A 14,087-nucleotide genomic window follows, 5' to 3' on the forward strand; every position below is an offset into this window, starting at 1 on the left:
TCCCTCTGCTGCAGCCGAGCCCGCGCGAGGCGAAGGGGAGCAGGATCTCGGGGCCGGCCGCGGTCCTGCCAGGGGGAAGGAGCCTCCCCGACCCGCCACGTCCCGGTGAGCCCCGTCCCCAGCCCCTGTGCGCGAGCAGCGGCTCCCAGGCTCGGGCTCCCCTTGCACCGGGGGGACCAAGGGTGCAGAGGGCAGGCTGCGCTCCTGCAGCATCCGGAGTTTAGTCCCTGTGCCAAACCCCATAGTGTCCCGCAGGCAGGGCCGAGGGGGGACCACCGGCACCGCAGCAGGGTCCCCGCTCCGAAGGGCTCCGGCCGGTCGCCGCTCACCCATCCCCGCCGTGTGGACGGCAGCGCGGACAGGAGGCTCCAGCACTGCCGACAGCCCCTCGCAGATGCATGCAAAGTCGCCCGGCCGCAGCCGGAGGCGTTCTTTCCAGGTGGTTTATCCAGAGTTTTAAGCCACTTTTTATTTTAATTGCAAGATTCACGTCCCCTTCATAACTTGGCCACGGGATCCAATGATTTTGAACTTTTGATTGTTCTTCCATTTATTGTTAAAAATAAGCAAAGGGAAAACGAAATCTCGCAGCTCAGATTTCACACTAGCAGGACTCGGCACTTTTGTCTTAATGGGAGATGCGTGTCAAAAGCGTTGGGATGGAGGGGCTGAGAAACGTCAGGATCTTTCCATGGCTCCGGCTACTTTATGAATAGCTGCAGCACTACAACATGGAGCCAGTTTTACTGCTTTTCTCAATAGACCCCGGGCACCGCTCAGCCGGGCGCCTTCCTGCAGCCCCGAGCCCGCACCGGCCCCACCATCCCCATCCCGCGTGCACACCGCACTAACAACGTCGGCAGCACGGCTCCGGCATCGATGGAAAAATATTTCCTCCCACATTAAAATGCAAATGAAAACCCGACCAAAACGTCGCTAGCAACACGGTGCGTTAAAACTTCCAGACTTTCAGCTAAACGAGACGACAGCGTTTGGCTGAGCTGTTCAGCGGCGGCGAACGGGCCGTCCGCCTTCATAACGCATCGCTGCAGGCAAAGGTCTCGTCTTCAACCGCCGCGGAAGGAGAGCGGCCAAGAGGGGCCGGGCAGCGAGGCGCGCTGGGGGGCAGAAAGCCTCAGCGGGGGAAAGCCCTGGAGGTTTTCCAACCCCGGGAGGCAATCCGGACCCACGCCCCTGGGCGCAATCCCAGCTCCGCTCCCGGGAAAGGGGTTTTGTTGCCATCAGAAAGGTGGCAAGGGGAAGCACAGAGCGGTACGGAAAGGCTCCAGGCTTCCGTGAGCACTGTAACCTCGCATGGAGAACGGGCAACGGAGACGGCGCGGGACAGAGGGACCTGCAGGTTTTCAGCGGAGCCGTCGAGAGGCTGCAGCCGCTCGAAAACCCAGAGCCTGGCTGGACTCCGCCGCACGTCTCGCTGGCGGCGCACGCCGGGGCCCTTCCCCGGGCGGCCCCTCCGCCCCCTGCCCCAAAACTCACCGGGACGCAGCAGCAGCAGCAGAGCCGCCGGGGCTGCAGCGGGGAAGAGAGGATAGGAGCGGAGTGGCCTTAAAAATCCTAAGCAAAATCCTTTAGGCTTTCTTCGTTTCCTGCTCGGGATTTCAACACTGGCGTTCACATTTTAGGCTTTTCTGTGCAAACAAGCAGACTAGAAGCTTACCGTCTCCCTTGCAAAAATGACAGAAAACATTATTCTTGTACGCTAAGGTCAGTCAAGGCTGTTTCTCAAACACAGCAAGGTTTGACAACAGAATTGAAGAGCAGCTTTGGAAACCTGGACATTGCCAATGGGAAAAACTGCTCCCTCGTTCCCGTAGCTTCCAGAAGGAAAAAACAACTACAAAAAAAAACAACATTGATCTCATAACTCAGCAAGAATAGGTCTAACCCAGTAAACCCCTCTGCAGCCCAGGCAGCACTAAGGCAGGACAAAAATCGCTATGAAGCTATCAACAGAACGAAGATCATCCATCTTTCATTGACTCATCACATAGCAAAATGACCAAAGAGCTACTTTTTCTTCCCCTTTAATAATTTATCCCTAATAACTGCAAGGGCAGAGGAAGGACAGGGCGGCAGCTGCTGCTTTGCTTTTCCAAACACAGCAGTAAAAACACCATTAAGCGCCCTGGGTCTCCTGCCGCACCGAGATCAGCCGCAGAGATAGCCCGCAGCCAGCCGGGGAGGAGAAAAACACGACGCCGCAGGCGCAGCAAAACACCTCGCAACCCCTCGCCGGGGGGCCGCTCCGTTCCCCGAAGCGCCCGAGCAGAAGCGGGGCAGCGGTCGCCCCCGGGGAGCAGGAACGAGCTGCCGCAGAAGCGGGGCCGGCAGTGGGGACCCGCGGGGATGCCGGGGACCCGCCGCCGCCGCCGCCTCCGAGCGTGGGATGCTCGGCCTCCCGGCCCAGCCTCCCTCCGCTCCCGCACGAACCTGGCGGGCGTCGCGCCACGGCGAGGACCCGCGTCCCCGGCGCCTACGCGGGGTCCGGCTGGGGAGCCCACCTGGCGGTGCCCGCTGCTGCATCCTCCTCCTCCTCCTCGCCTCTGCTCCCTTCCTCCCCCGCGGCTCCGGGATCACAGCAAACTCTTGAGCATCACCATGCGGCACATTGCAGAAACTTTATTTCAGCGACCAGGTGCTTCCCTCCCGAAGCAAAGCTGTCCTGAGCCACGGCGGGTCACCAGGGACGGAGGCGGCCGGGCGAGAGAAGAGGACCGCCGTGCCCCGGCGCGATTCGGCTCCCAAGGGCGCCAGGCGACCCCCACGCGCACGCCRCGCTTCGGCAGACCGGGGCGCCCGCCCGCAGCCCAAGGAGCGCCCGAGCAAACGCATCCAAGCGAGGGGAGCTAGGGAACGAAGCGGGTTTCATTTATTATTTTAGACGACGACGCTCGCTGCCCTTTTGCTAGCGTTATCCTCCCCCCGCAACGCGGGCGTCCTGGCCGCTGCCCGGGGGGAGACGCAGGCGCAACGCCGTGAGAACCGAGGGCATCGCCTCCCTGCCTTCCCCGCCGCCAGCTGCTCGCTTCACGCCGGTCGCGCAAGCCCTGCGAAAAGGCTCCGTTTAACCTGCAGCCAAAGCAGCGACCGAACCCCGACATCGGCACCAAACTTGGCCACGGACCCCTCGCTCTGGGTCCCGCGATGCCGATGCCCCCGATCGCGCTTTTTCTTATTAGCGAAGGCCAGCAGCCAGCGACCATCACCACGCGCGCGAGCTCGCGTCACACCGAGCAAACGCCGGCAGCGCCCGGCACAGTCTGAAGCGTTCTGCAGCCTCACCACCGCGACGGACCCGCAGCGAAACGCCACCTTATCTCACAAGGAAAACCCCAGCCCACACTCACCCTGATGACAGCCAAAGCTGCGCTGATTTATTGGCACAGCCTTTCCCGGTGCCGGTATATAGTGCGGGTAAAGAGAGAAAAAGCAAAATGAAAGAGGAAGGTGTGAGAAAACAGGAGTGACTCGGCATTAGTGCTGGTGACTGTGTTTAGAGAAGTATCATGCAAACAAAAAGCACTTTTCACCCCATTCTTTGATACCGAAAAGCGTTAGAACAGAGCAGCCTCCTCCCACCGATCCTCCTTGGACTCATGCATTTGGCATTGCTGCTGCACAGATTTGCTCTGACACATCTGCTCTTGCCAGGGTGCTGCTCTAACCTTGTTTTCATGTTTTTTTTATGCAGCAAGTCAAACAGGACCACAGAAAGAACGTGAAATGTAACTGAACCAGCGAGCAGCATCCCAACATCACCGCACAGCCAGCACCGCTCTGCTCACGGTCTTTGCTCAATCTAGAAAAGAAAGCAGCCTTCTGCCCAGGCCGGTTTGGGGCCCAAGCAGCAGCAGTTATTCGATAATCACCTTGAGCCAAAACTGACAACACACATCTCATACTGGTCTGCTTAATAACACACATGGGCGCAAGGTGCAGAGTTTGCACCCGGATTTTAGCAACAGGACTCCTGAGCCTCGAGTCCTGGTTCAGGTCCCTCTAATTCGGAGGGAGCTCAACACTCGCAGGCTTATCGTGGAGGCAGCAAACTCAACCAAGCAGCACCTTCAGGGGGTGGCCCCGATCTCTCAGGTCGGCTTAGAAGCAGGGTCACTACTCTAGCAAAAGCCTCCCAGAGCTTTTGCAGTGCTGCAATAAAGTCTTGAGCTCGACACAGCCTGAGGGACATGACCGAGGGACTGAGCCAAAACTGCGGGCAGGGTCAGAAACGGGGCCAGGGAGCAAGATGTTTGTTAGCAGGGCCCTAGTCCACCACGGACCTCAGGATAACAACAAAACAGCCAAAAAAGCTCACTGAGAAGCATGTCACGCAGAGTACGTCTGCCCAAAGCTCTAATTTTTGCACCGTTCTCCCTTCGAGCCTCCTGTGGCTCGATTGCTCGGCCCCAGCACCCTGCGTTACCTTATGCTGGTGGCCATCTCCACCGAGGAGGCCAGCGACACGGTCTCGCTGCCCACGACCGCCAGGCTGCTCCGCCGGCTGGTGACTTTGAAGGCTCCGGCCACCACCTCATCRTCGGAGTTGTCGTCGAAGGAGCCCAGCACAAATTTGGTCAAGGCTGGTCTTCTGAGCGTTGCTGGATTATACACCATGATCTGCTCCTGCTCCTCCCTGGCGGGCTTGTTCAGCTGCAGCGGCGGATTTGGGGGAAGGAGGGGAACCTGAGGCCTGCCTGACCCGTCTGATGGAGCGTCGGGCACCGACACTGGCAGGCCAGCAGATGAGGGAGCAGCTGGAGGCATTTGCTGGCTGGAATCAGCTCCCGGCTGCTCCGAGCCCACCGTGGAGGCATCATCGGTGGTGGTGGCCAGGGAAGGCTCAGCCGACGGGGTTGGTGTCTCCAAGCCATCCTGCCGCTGGCCCGCAGGCTGCTCCTGGCTCTCAGCGGTCAGCGGTGGTGCTGGGCTCTGCAGATCGGGCTCGGGCTTCTCCTCGTTCGCAGGCGGAGAGTTGGCCATTTTGGTCCAAATGAACAGTATCAGTTTCAGAAAGAACAAGGTCACCAGCCCCATTCAGGCAGCCTGGAACAGAGAGATGCTTTCTTAGTAAAGCTTTCTTGCTCTGTTATTTGCTTTGCTCGTTATTAGTGGCTCATTTCTGCTCGTCTCCAAGTAGCATTCAGAGACGGTCACAAATTGGCAGGGGAAGAGCTGGGGTCACAGCGAAACCCCCCCCCCCCCCGCCTGCCAGGGGGTGACCCCAGCTCCCCGCTTGAGCCGTGGGGCTATCCCAGGCTTTGCCCGCCAGGCTAGGGGAGCGCTGCAGTCGGAGGCTGGGAAAAGCCCGGACCCTCAGCAACCCCTGGGGGACGAGGACAGCAAAGCGGGCGCGGAGAGGCGGTGGATGGAGCCGGCTGCCAGCAGGGCGACGGCAGGGCTCCCCACTCACGTTCCCGGGCACCCACGGGGAGAACAGCGATCTACGTGGCCGCTTTGCCCCCATAAAATCCAGCGAAAATCCTCTCTGCTCAGTCCGTCACTCGGCACCGCCGTGAATTACGGCTAAACTGAAAACACGCTCAGCCGGAGCTATTTTTACTTCCAAAAACAGAAGCTTGGCGCGAGCGGAGCAGAGATATGCCCCGAGCGCCTCTCACGGTGCTGGTGCGGGAGAGCTGCAGCTTTTTCTCCTGCGACGGCAGCAGCCCCGTCCCCCAAAGCCGCACATCTCCGGCGGAGCAGCGGGCACGTGTCCACGCTGCCGTTACAGACAATTCCTGCTCCACAGGTAAATTACATTTATGCTCTTATGTCACATCCCAGGCAATGGGGAAGGCCACCTGCAAGGACCATCGGTGCCGTTAAAAGGACTCTAATCAGTGCACTAGTTGCGTTTTCCGTGGGAGCTGGCAGCCTTCCCAAGTCGCTCCCTGCACGCCACCTCTCACTGTTATCCGAAGCGCGATGTCAGCCAGGCCACAATGGGAAAGCGCCAAGAAAAAGCTGAAAGCTGGTGTTTTGTATCTGACCTGGGGTAGCTCCCCCCGACCAACACGGCGAGGAGGTGCAGGGGATGCTCGGACCCTGCCCCTTTTGCTTGCTCGCAAGGTGCATTTCTACCCTGCGCTTTGGGGCTGCAGAAAGCCTTTTCCAGCCAGTTCCACCATCTCGGCAGCATCTTGGCAGTCCCAGTGCCTCCGACCACAGGGGCGGCGAGTCCCCGGCTGAGGCGCCCGCAGCAGGGCCATCCCCTCACCCACGGCCCTTTCCRTCCTGAGCCACAGCCTTCCACTTCCACAAGACATCACCCGTCACAGGGACACGGAGCGTGGAAAATAATGCTATTTTGTGCAAATGAGTCAACTTCCCAGCTCCTGGAGCCTGTGAGCAGAGAGAAGGAACTCAGCCTCCACCTTCCCCGTGCACCACGGGTACAAGCCGTCCCAGCGAGGCCGCGGGCAGGGACGAGGCGAGGATCGGGGCCAGGCCAGCCCAACAGCAACCGAGCCGGGCATACCACCCCAGGAGGGGCGCCTGGCCCCCCCCCCTCCTGCCAGATGCTCCACCGGGGCAAGCGCCGAGGCAAACCAGGGCGTTTATTTTTAAGCAGGACATGCCGGTCCTGCAAACGTCCCGTGATGTGGCTGACAGCTGCGTGACCTGCTGCAGCGGTCGGTGCGCTTGGGAAAACGGGGTCCTGCGGGGTTAGACGGGCTGGAGGCAGAGCCCCGCGCCTGCGGGGTTGCAGGGACAGCTTTGCACCAGCACCCGCCTGCCCGGGCGGTTAACGCGGTTATTGCGCCCGGCGCTCCAGCCAGCAGCATCGGGAACCACCGCGCGGCAGCCGTTTGCACGCGCTGGATGCGGCTCGTGCCTCCAGAAATAACCAAGTAATGATGCAGCAGGGGGAGGGCAGCACAGGACCAAGAGCCCAGGAAACCTGGTGACCTGTCCCTGTCCCGGGAGCTCGTAAGTGAATATTCGGCCACCAGTGGTAGCAATACCCAGCCCTCAGAGTCAGTGCGAAACCTTACTTGCCTTGTCTGTGAACAAGCATTTAAGAAACTGCCTGCCTTGGCGGTTGCAGCCCTAGCAGAGCCCCACACAGCCTGGCTTCTTGATATAAGTGCAGTGTGTCACATAAGCATGAAATTAATGGGAATTCTCCCATTTTACAGCTAAGCACATATACAGGCATTTACAGGCTCTGAACATTAAGAGACAGGAAATGAAATCCCACTGTAAAGCCAAGGAAGCATTAAATACAACAGCCGAAGGGTGCTAAAGTAATGCAACATATAAAGCAAGAACTTAAAACATAAGCATATAAGTACAGCCTCTATATTCAGATCCGGGCTTAAAAAAAGCCTGAATAGCACTGAAATCATTCAGAGTTGTTTCTATAAACAGCACTTGCATGGCCGTTAACAATAACGACCTACTTAAGGGGAGGCATATTCTGTCCCACTCACTTGGTCTTTGTGGCTCTCTGAACGACACAGGGCACAAAAGCCCTTCTCAGTTACGGTCCCTGCAGAAATCCTAGCTTACTGCTATTCCATCGCGAGTCCTGCAGGTTCCTGCAGCCAGACACAAGCTCCTGACCAGCAGCTTTATTTCCGTGCGCAGCAGAATCGCCTCCAGCGCACGCAGGCCACTTACCATCGTGCTCGAGCTCCGCTCCCGCCGCGCGTCCCGCTCCCCGAGCGGCAGCCCTGCATCGCAAAGCTCCCAGCGACTGCCTTCCTCCTGCACCGCCAGGCGGGAGAAGTGGTGGTGCTAGAGGCAGGATTTGGCAGCAGTTCCTGGGACAAATGTAAACTTCAGATTAACCCGTCTCTGCAGCAGAAAAACATTGTATTTACACTTAGCTATTGCACGACTGAAGGGAATGAACAACTGCTGGGAAGAATGAGACGGACGCGGCCGTGCTCAGTGCAGGAACGTACCCGGCACAACAATGTGCCCGTGCTGGCCCGAAATCCAGCGCTGTGCCAGGTATCCAGTGCCTGCAGCGCGAGGACGACCCTGGAGCACACCCCAAGAAACCTGGGGGACAGCATGCTACTCCCGCCCCGCACACAGGGTGCCTCGTTTCAGCCCCCGCCAAGGCTTGTGGGGCAGGTGCCAGCCAGTGTCACCCGACTGCGCTGCAGGGTGTCACGTTTCAGACGGTTTCACTGCATTACGTTTGCTTTCTTGCATGTGACATTAACGTCAAAGTAAAAATAGCTCCGCATTAGTTTGCTTGGAAAAACTTTTGTCAGAGACAAGATTGAAAAACATCCGGGCCCAGGGCAAGGGCCCAAGCAGAGCAAGGGGTTACAGCACTGTGCCAGGAGCTCCCAGTCCACATGGGACAAGGGTCAGGCTGGCGCAACACGAGCAGCTGGCGCGAGCCCCAGCGGTCACGGGCAGCCCACTGCCGTGAGCTTTCCTGGGAGCACGTTCTGCAAGCGCCCGGGAGCCCAGGGCACAGGCACTGCGCACCCCGCCAGCTCGCGCAGCAAGGCACTGCAAAACCAGGATGCCCATTAAGAGCAGGGGTCACTGAAGCTTTCTATTAGAAAGTGCTTTATATAAACAGGTATGAAAATAAGGTATAAAAAGCCTACTTTTCTGTCTGCCTCTTGGAGAAATCAAGCGAGAAACAACAGCAGTTTGGACTGCGCAGAGAGGTGGACCAGAGTTTGTTACAGGAGCATGACTGCAGGTCCCAGACTTGCTCCCCAGCTCCTTTCACTCCGATTTCGTTCCGGGTCTGAAGTTTCCCGACTAAAACCTTCCAGCTGGTTCACACTGCAAAGCACGCTGCTTTCAAGACACTATCACAAAAGCTGCTATTCCAGAGGAACATATTTGCAAGTTAACAATAACGAGGGTGACACCAAGGAGAAGGAGAAACTCCTCACCACCCGTGGGGTTGCATCTCCCCAGGGAGATGGTGGCAAACCCCGAGGACACAAGGGCCACATGCCCCCAGCACCCATCCCGGGGCCTCGAGCAGGGTGCAGGCCCGGGGAGGGGAGGCCAAGACCCATGTGCAGGCAGCAGCCCCGAGCATGACCTGGCCCCTTACTTCACCCTCAGTCACTGCCTTTCCCCTACTAGTTAAGTAAAATCACAGCACAACATAAACAAAGTAATTTTTATTTAAAAACAATATTTGGGGGGAAAAAAAAGAAAATTTCAACACATTCAAAAAAAGTGTAGAACTTCACTAGTACTAGTGTTACCTACTGGAACAAATACAAAACATGGCTTACGTGGGTATTTGGATGTATGAATCTACCCTAAAAAGTTACGTAACTTCAGAAAGTACAAGCCACTTCACTTTCATTGAAAGAAAGTATCAATTCAAAGATGGACTGGAAAGCCAAAGCTAGAAGTCAGACCTTATTTTCATTCTAGAAGTAGCAATAGTTATTTTCAACAATGGTTAGAAGCCTCATTTTGCTCCTATGGAAGCAGAGCACAAAACCACCTCTGTATTTAAGTAGATCCTTTTCTTCACCAATATACCACATCTTCACTTCCATACTGTAACTCACAATTCAATCAGCAGATCTTGAACAAAACTTCTCCCTTGAAATCGGCAGGTATCGAACAGAGCAAGAGTTGCAGGAAAACCCACCATCAACACAGAAGAGCTTATTCATGTGAAACCGGTTTCATGTCCATGTTCTGGTTCGGCAGAATACCCAGCAATCCAGATTCACTAGCACTATATACAGGATCACCTCGGAGTCAGTGGTCATCGCAACTCACCTGTCATCCAGGTGATTAGGATACCCACCAAGCAGTTTAATACTTTGGGGTTTCCCCTCTAAGCGTCACGTTTCCTTTGGGAACAAAAAGCTCAGAACATAACCAAAGCGTTGGTCACTATTTCCCCCTCAGCTGCTGCAGGGATTAGCCCTGACCTTTTAGGAGAGTGCAAAGATACACTCAGTTAAGCTTCCTCACACCGTACAGTCTCTAAAGCCACAGGAGGCCACTATATTTCTAATCAAATCTTGTATCCGTAGCAAAAGAAGCTAAAAAAAAAAAGAAAAAAAAGAAAACCCACACACCCCCACACAGCTTTCCCTCCTGTACAAATCTGAGGGCCTCCAGTCCCCCACCACATACAAAATCCAGATTTGCACATCATGAAGCAAAAGAGGGGGAGGAGGCAAATTAGGGTATTTACAGAAACCGAATAGCTTAACCTATGAGAATTCACGTACATGCACAAGAGCACTCACATGTATTTCCAATACAATAATGAGCACAAATTAATATGGATTTTTTCTTTCTTTCTTGGCTTCACACTATGCTGAGATCTGTTCAAGAAGTAGAAAGAAAGCAGTCCATATAACATTCCAATTTGCTTTTAAAAACATCTGGTATATTTGTATATATAAACAGTAAAAAAAAATAGAATGTCTCTGAAATTTAAGTCATTCGTTCATTGACTTGAGCAACATCCAAAGAATGATTCTCAGGTCAGCAAACATTTTTCAGGAATAAGGCAACCCTTGAAACAGGGGCTATTTCTGATTATTAAACCCTCAAGTTTATGCTTGCAGCTTAGAGTGCTTTCCAGTCAATGGGCTTCTTGCCAGATTTCTTCAGCAATTCATTTGTTTTAGAGAAATGCCGACAGCCGAAAAACCCTCTTTGCACAGACAGAGGTGAAGGGTGAACTGCCTGCAGAACATGGTGGCGTTTCTGTAAAACGTTAAAGGAAATAGCTCGTTAGATTTGCATACTTTCAGCTCCTTGGACAAGGTTGGCTGGTTCTGGTACTAAGTAGATGCAACTTCTTTTCTATATTTCCTCAGTAATCAAACAGAGAAAGAAGGGCCTAAAGAACTCAGCCAGAATCTCACACTGAGATTTTTAGTCCTACTAAACAGAGCAGAAGGATGGACTATTCTAAAGCAGCAGCAATACCTAGGCCATTTCTAAATCATTGTAATCCTAACAGGAACTTTACACCAATTCATGGGAAATTTCCTAGAAATATCAGTTCTATCATGAACTAGAACAACAAGAGGTTACACTTTCTCCCACTTTTGTTGCTTAACTCTGGTAAGGACTTACTTGAAACAGAAGGGTAATTAAACTCGATGGCAAACAGATCTCAACTAAGGAGGAAAAAACCCCAACTCCATGAGGAAAGTGCCCTCTAGCGTCCACCTTTTAACTTAAGAAAAAAATAGAAATATGGAAAAGTAACCTGTACCCTGTCAATAGAACTGCCTTTCTTCTGTGCATACGCTCCCCACAACATGAAGACAACTCCATGCAAGTTCTTGTTTAGCCAGGACACCACCACATCTGTGAATTGCTCCCAGCCCTTCTCCTTGTGCGAGGTGGCTTGGTGAGCTCGCACTGTCAGGACAGCATTGAGGAGGAGCACTCCTATCAAACAAAAGGAAGGGACAGAGGATGAAACAAAAATCAGGTGGTAACAGCTCCTTCCTACTTTCCCTCCCTGCCGCCCCCCATGAACGATCAAGCAATTGGAGTACTCCCTTTCCAAGGTAACTGTTAAGTGATAGGCACTCAGAATACTTACTTTTACAGAGACACTGTTTCAAACCACGGATCTGTTTTCTAGATAGGCTTGTTTATAGCCTATAATGGAAATGTTTCTAGAATCTCTATTAACTTACCTTGCTTGGCCCAGCCAGTTAGATCTCCATGACCAGGATGCGTGAAGTCTTCAATATCAGTAGACAGTTCTTTGTAAATATTTTCTAAGCTGCAAACAAAAAAACAGAAGATTTGAAACTAGGTTTCTGGAACAATCTAGTATTTAGATATTTAACAAAACACATGTAATCAGGCAGTTAACTAGTAAGATTTAATCCCTGCAAGCAGGTCTAGTAGCGCTCAGATGAAAAACACTGCAGACAATGAAAGCCACAGTTGTGCCCTTGAAAGTTTGCCTGTTTAAAGATACAAGCAAACAGAGCTACTTGCACTGGACAAAAAACCGTAAACTAATTTTAATCCAATTCTTTAAGATAACAAAGCTATTTGCAGAAGCAGGGCAACAAGGCCTCTTTGTGTGTCTGGCTAGAAGTGTTAACCCAAGGCCTCACTGCCACAACTGAAAACACTGAGTCCAGTGTGCTTGTCAGAATATCACTGAACTACACAGAATTATCAATGTTTTTGTAGTGCTGTTTTTCTGGGGAATGCACAACTTAAGATTCAATAGTTACAACACATTTCCTATCACTTATCAGACACACAACCACAAATAACAGAATTGCAAATATTTTAACTCAGTAAATAAATGAATTTTGCAAATTGAGTGCTGCCATACCTGGGGGGTGGTGGAACAGGTTTCTGGACACTGAAACAGAGCCCATGAGCTTGATTAGGTCCATGGTATGGATCTTGCCCCAAAATGACAACCTTTACCTGAAAGCAGACCCAGATCCTTGTTAATACTGCCAATCCAGCAACTTTAATCAGAATTATTCTTAAAAGCATAACAAAAAAGGCTCACAGATGAAGTCTCCAAAAACTCTGCTCCCCAAAGCAAACAAAAATCTATACTACCACACACCTGAAATTAAATCACTGATTTACCTCACTAAATAAATGTCAAAGAATGCAGGTCCTATCTAAGACTAAAGACTAACATCGCCACAGCTTTGCTGCCAAGAATATGGAGACATTTTGAGTGCAAGAGACCAAAGTTTTCTATGAACCCCAATAAAATAGCTTGTGAAAACATTTTCCAAGGAAGCTTCCTCAGTGTTTTTTTTTTTTTAATGCCATGTTCTTTGTGATAATTATCACTGCAAACACAGCTTATGAGAAAAGGAACTTAAGCACAATGGTATACACTTTTTATAATCATAGTCTGCTACAGATTGTGAGAAAGCCAAGAGAAATTCAAGTGTAATAGACTCAAAATCAAGCACTGCAGAAAGTTACTGATACAGGAAATAAGGTCAAAAGTCTAACTAAAGCTTTAAAGAAAATACCGTTGCGGATGAGGGCAATAAAACAATAAAGCCGTTTCAGTAACGGAAAGAAGAGACAGGATTTACAGATTGTGTAAGGGAAACAACAGCATCCACATCACAGGGGATTGAAGCTTAAGAGAAGACCGAGCAAGCGTGCCTGTGCATGTGCGTCTAATCCTAGTAACCGAGCTTTCTTTCTTTAAGCACGCAGGAGGTGGAGAGCAGCCATCCCCATCTCCGCCCAGCACCTGCGGCTCTACTCACATCCCTGATGTCACACATCTGCGTCCAGGTGAAGACCTGGTCCGGGGGCGGGTAGACCGTGTAGCGCTTCCTCTCCTCCGCTACGAACGCCATCAGCTGGGGAGGGGAAAGGAGAGGAGGGGAGGGTGGAGCGGGCGGGTTCAGCGCGGGCGCCACCGTCGCGGGTGGCGGCACCCCCGCGCGCGGGGCCGGTGCCCCCCCCGCTCACCTCCATGAAGTAGGGCTTCGAGAACTCGCCGGCCAGCTGCCGCCTCCAGCTCTCGCCGAAGCCGGGGGGCACGTTCCGCTCGGCCAGGCGCTGCAGAGCCGCCTCCTTGTTCCTGCGGATCCGCTCCAGCTGCTGCGGGCTCAGCGGCGAGGCGCGCGGCGAGGCCTGGCCCGGCTCGGCTTCCGCCGCCGCCTTCGGCTTCTTGGCGGCATTGGCCTGCGAATCGGGGGCGGAGAGGCGGCTGCAGAGAGGGCGCGGCGCGCCGCGGCCCAGGCGCGGGCCGAGCGGCAGGAGCCGCCCGAGCTGCAGGAGCCGGGCCGCAGCCGCCGCCGCCGCCATCTCGGCCGCGCCCTCCCCGCGGGGCGGCTCCTACGGCAGCCGCACACACACGCGGCTATTTCGCGGCAAAACAGCGTCGGGGCCTCCCTCATTGGCCGCCCGGGCGCCAGGGCCACGCCCACAGGCTTTGTTCCCAAACTCCCGCTCCCCGTTGGTCAAGAAGAGAGGGCCCCGCGCCTCCCTATTGGCTTGCCACAGACGGCAGTAAGCCCATCTGCCTAGCAACCGTGACGAGACGGCCTCTCTGGGCGCCCATTGGACAGCGATAGATAGCGATCTCATTCAACTCATTCAGGTGTGACAGAACCGCGGGCTTTTTC

At 53.9% G+C, this 14,087-nt stretch overlaps 1 protein-coding gene across 1 annotated transcript; it reads right to left on the reverse strand.

Moving 5' to 3' along the window:
- Positions 1-9,116: 9,116 nt before the first annotated feature.
- On the reverse strand, positions 9,117-13,767 carry UNG (uracil DNA glycosylase). The gene is made up of 6 exons (XM_026060276.1): positions 13,429-13,767; positions 13,221-13,316; positions 12,305-12,402; positions 11,646-11,734; positions 11,213-11,391; positions 9,117-10,695 (listed from the first exon to the last, which is right to left on the reverse strand). Exons 1-6 carry the CDS (start codon positions 13,765-13,767, stop codon positions 10,555-10,557), a joined length of 942 nt encoding a protein of 313 aa, XP_025916061.1. The 3' UTR covers positions 9,117-10,554.
- Between the last annotated feature and the right edge of the window lie 320 nt (positions 13,768-14,087).

Source organism: Apteryx rowi, unplaced genomic scaffold (assembly GCF_003343035.1).
Source record: "Apteryx rowi isolate R43461 unplaced genomic scaffold, aptRow1 scaffold_168, whole genome shotgun sequence".
Taxonomy (NCBI): Eukaryota; Metazoa; Chordata; class Aves; order Apterygiformes; family Apterygidae; genus Apteryx; species Apteryx rowi.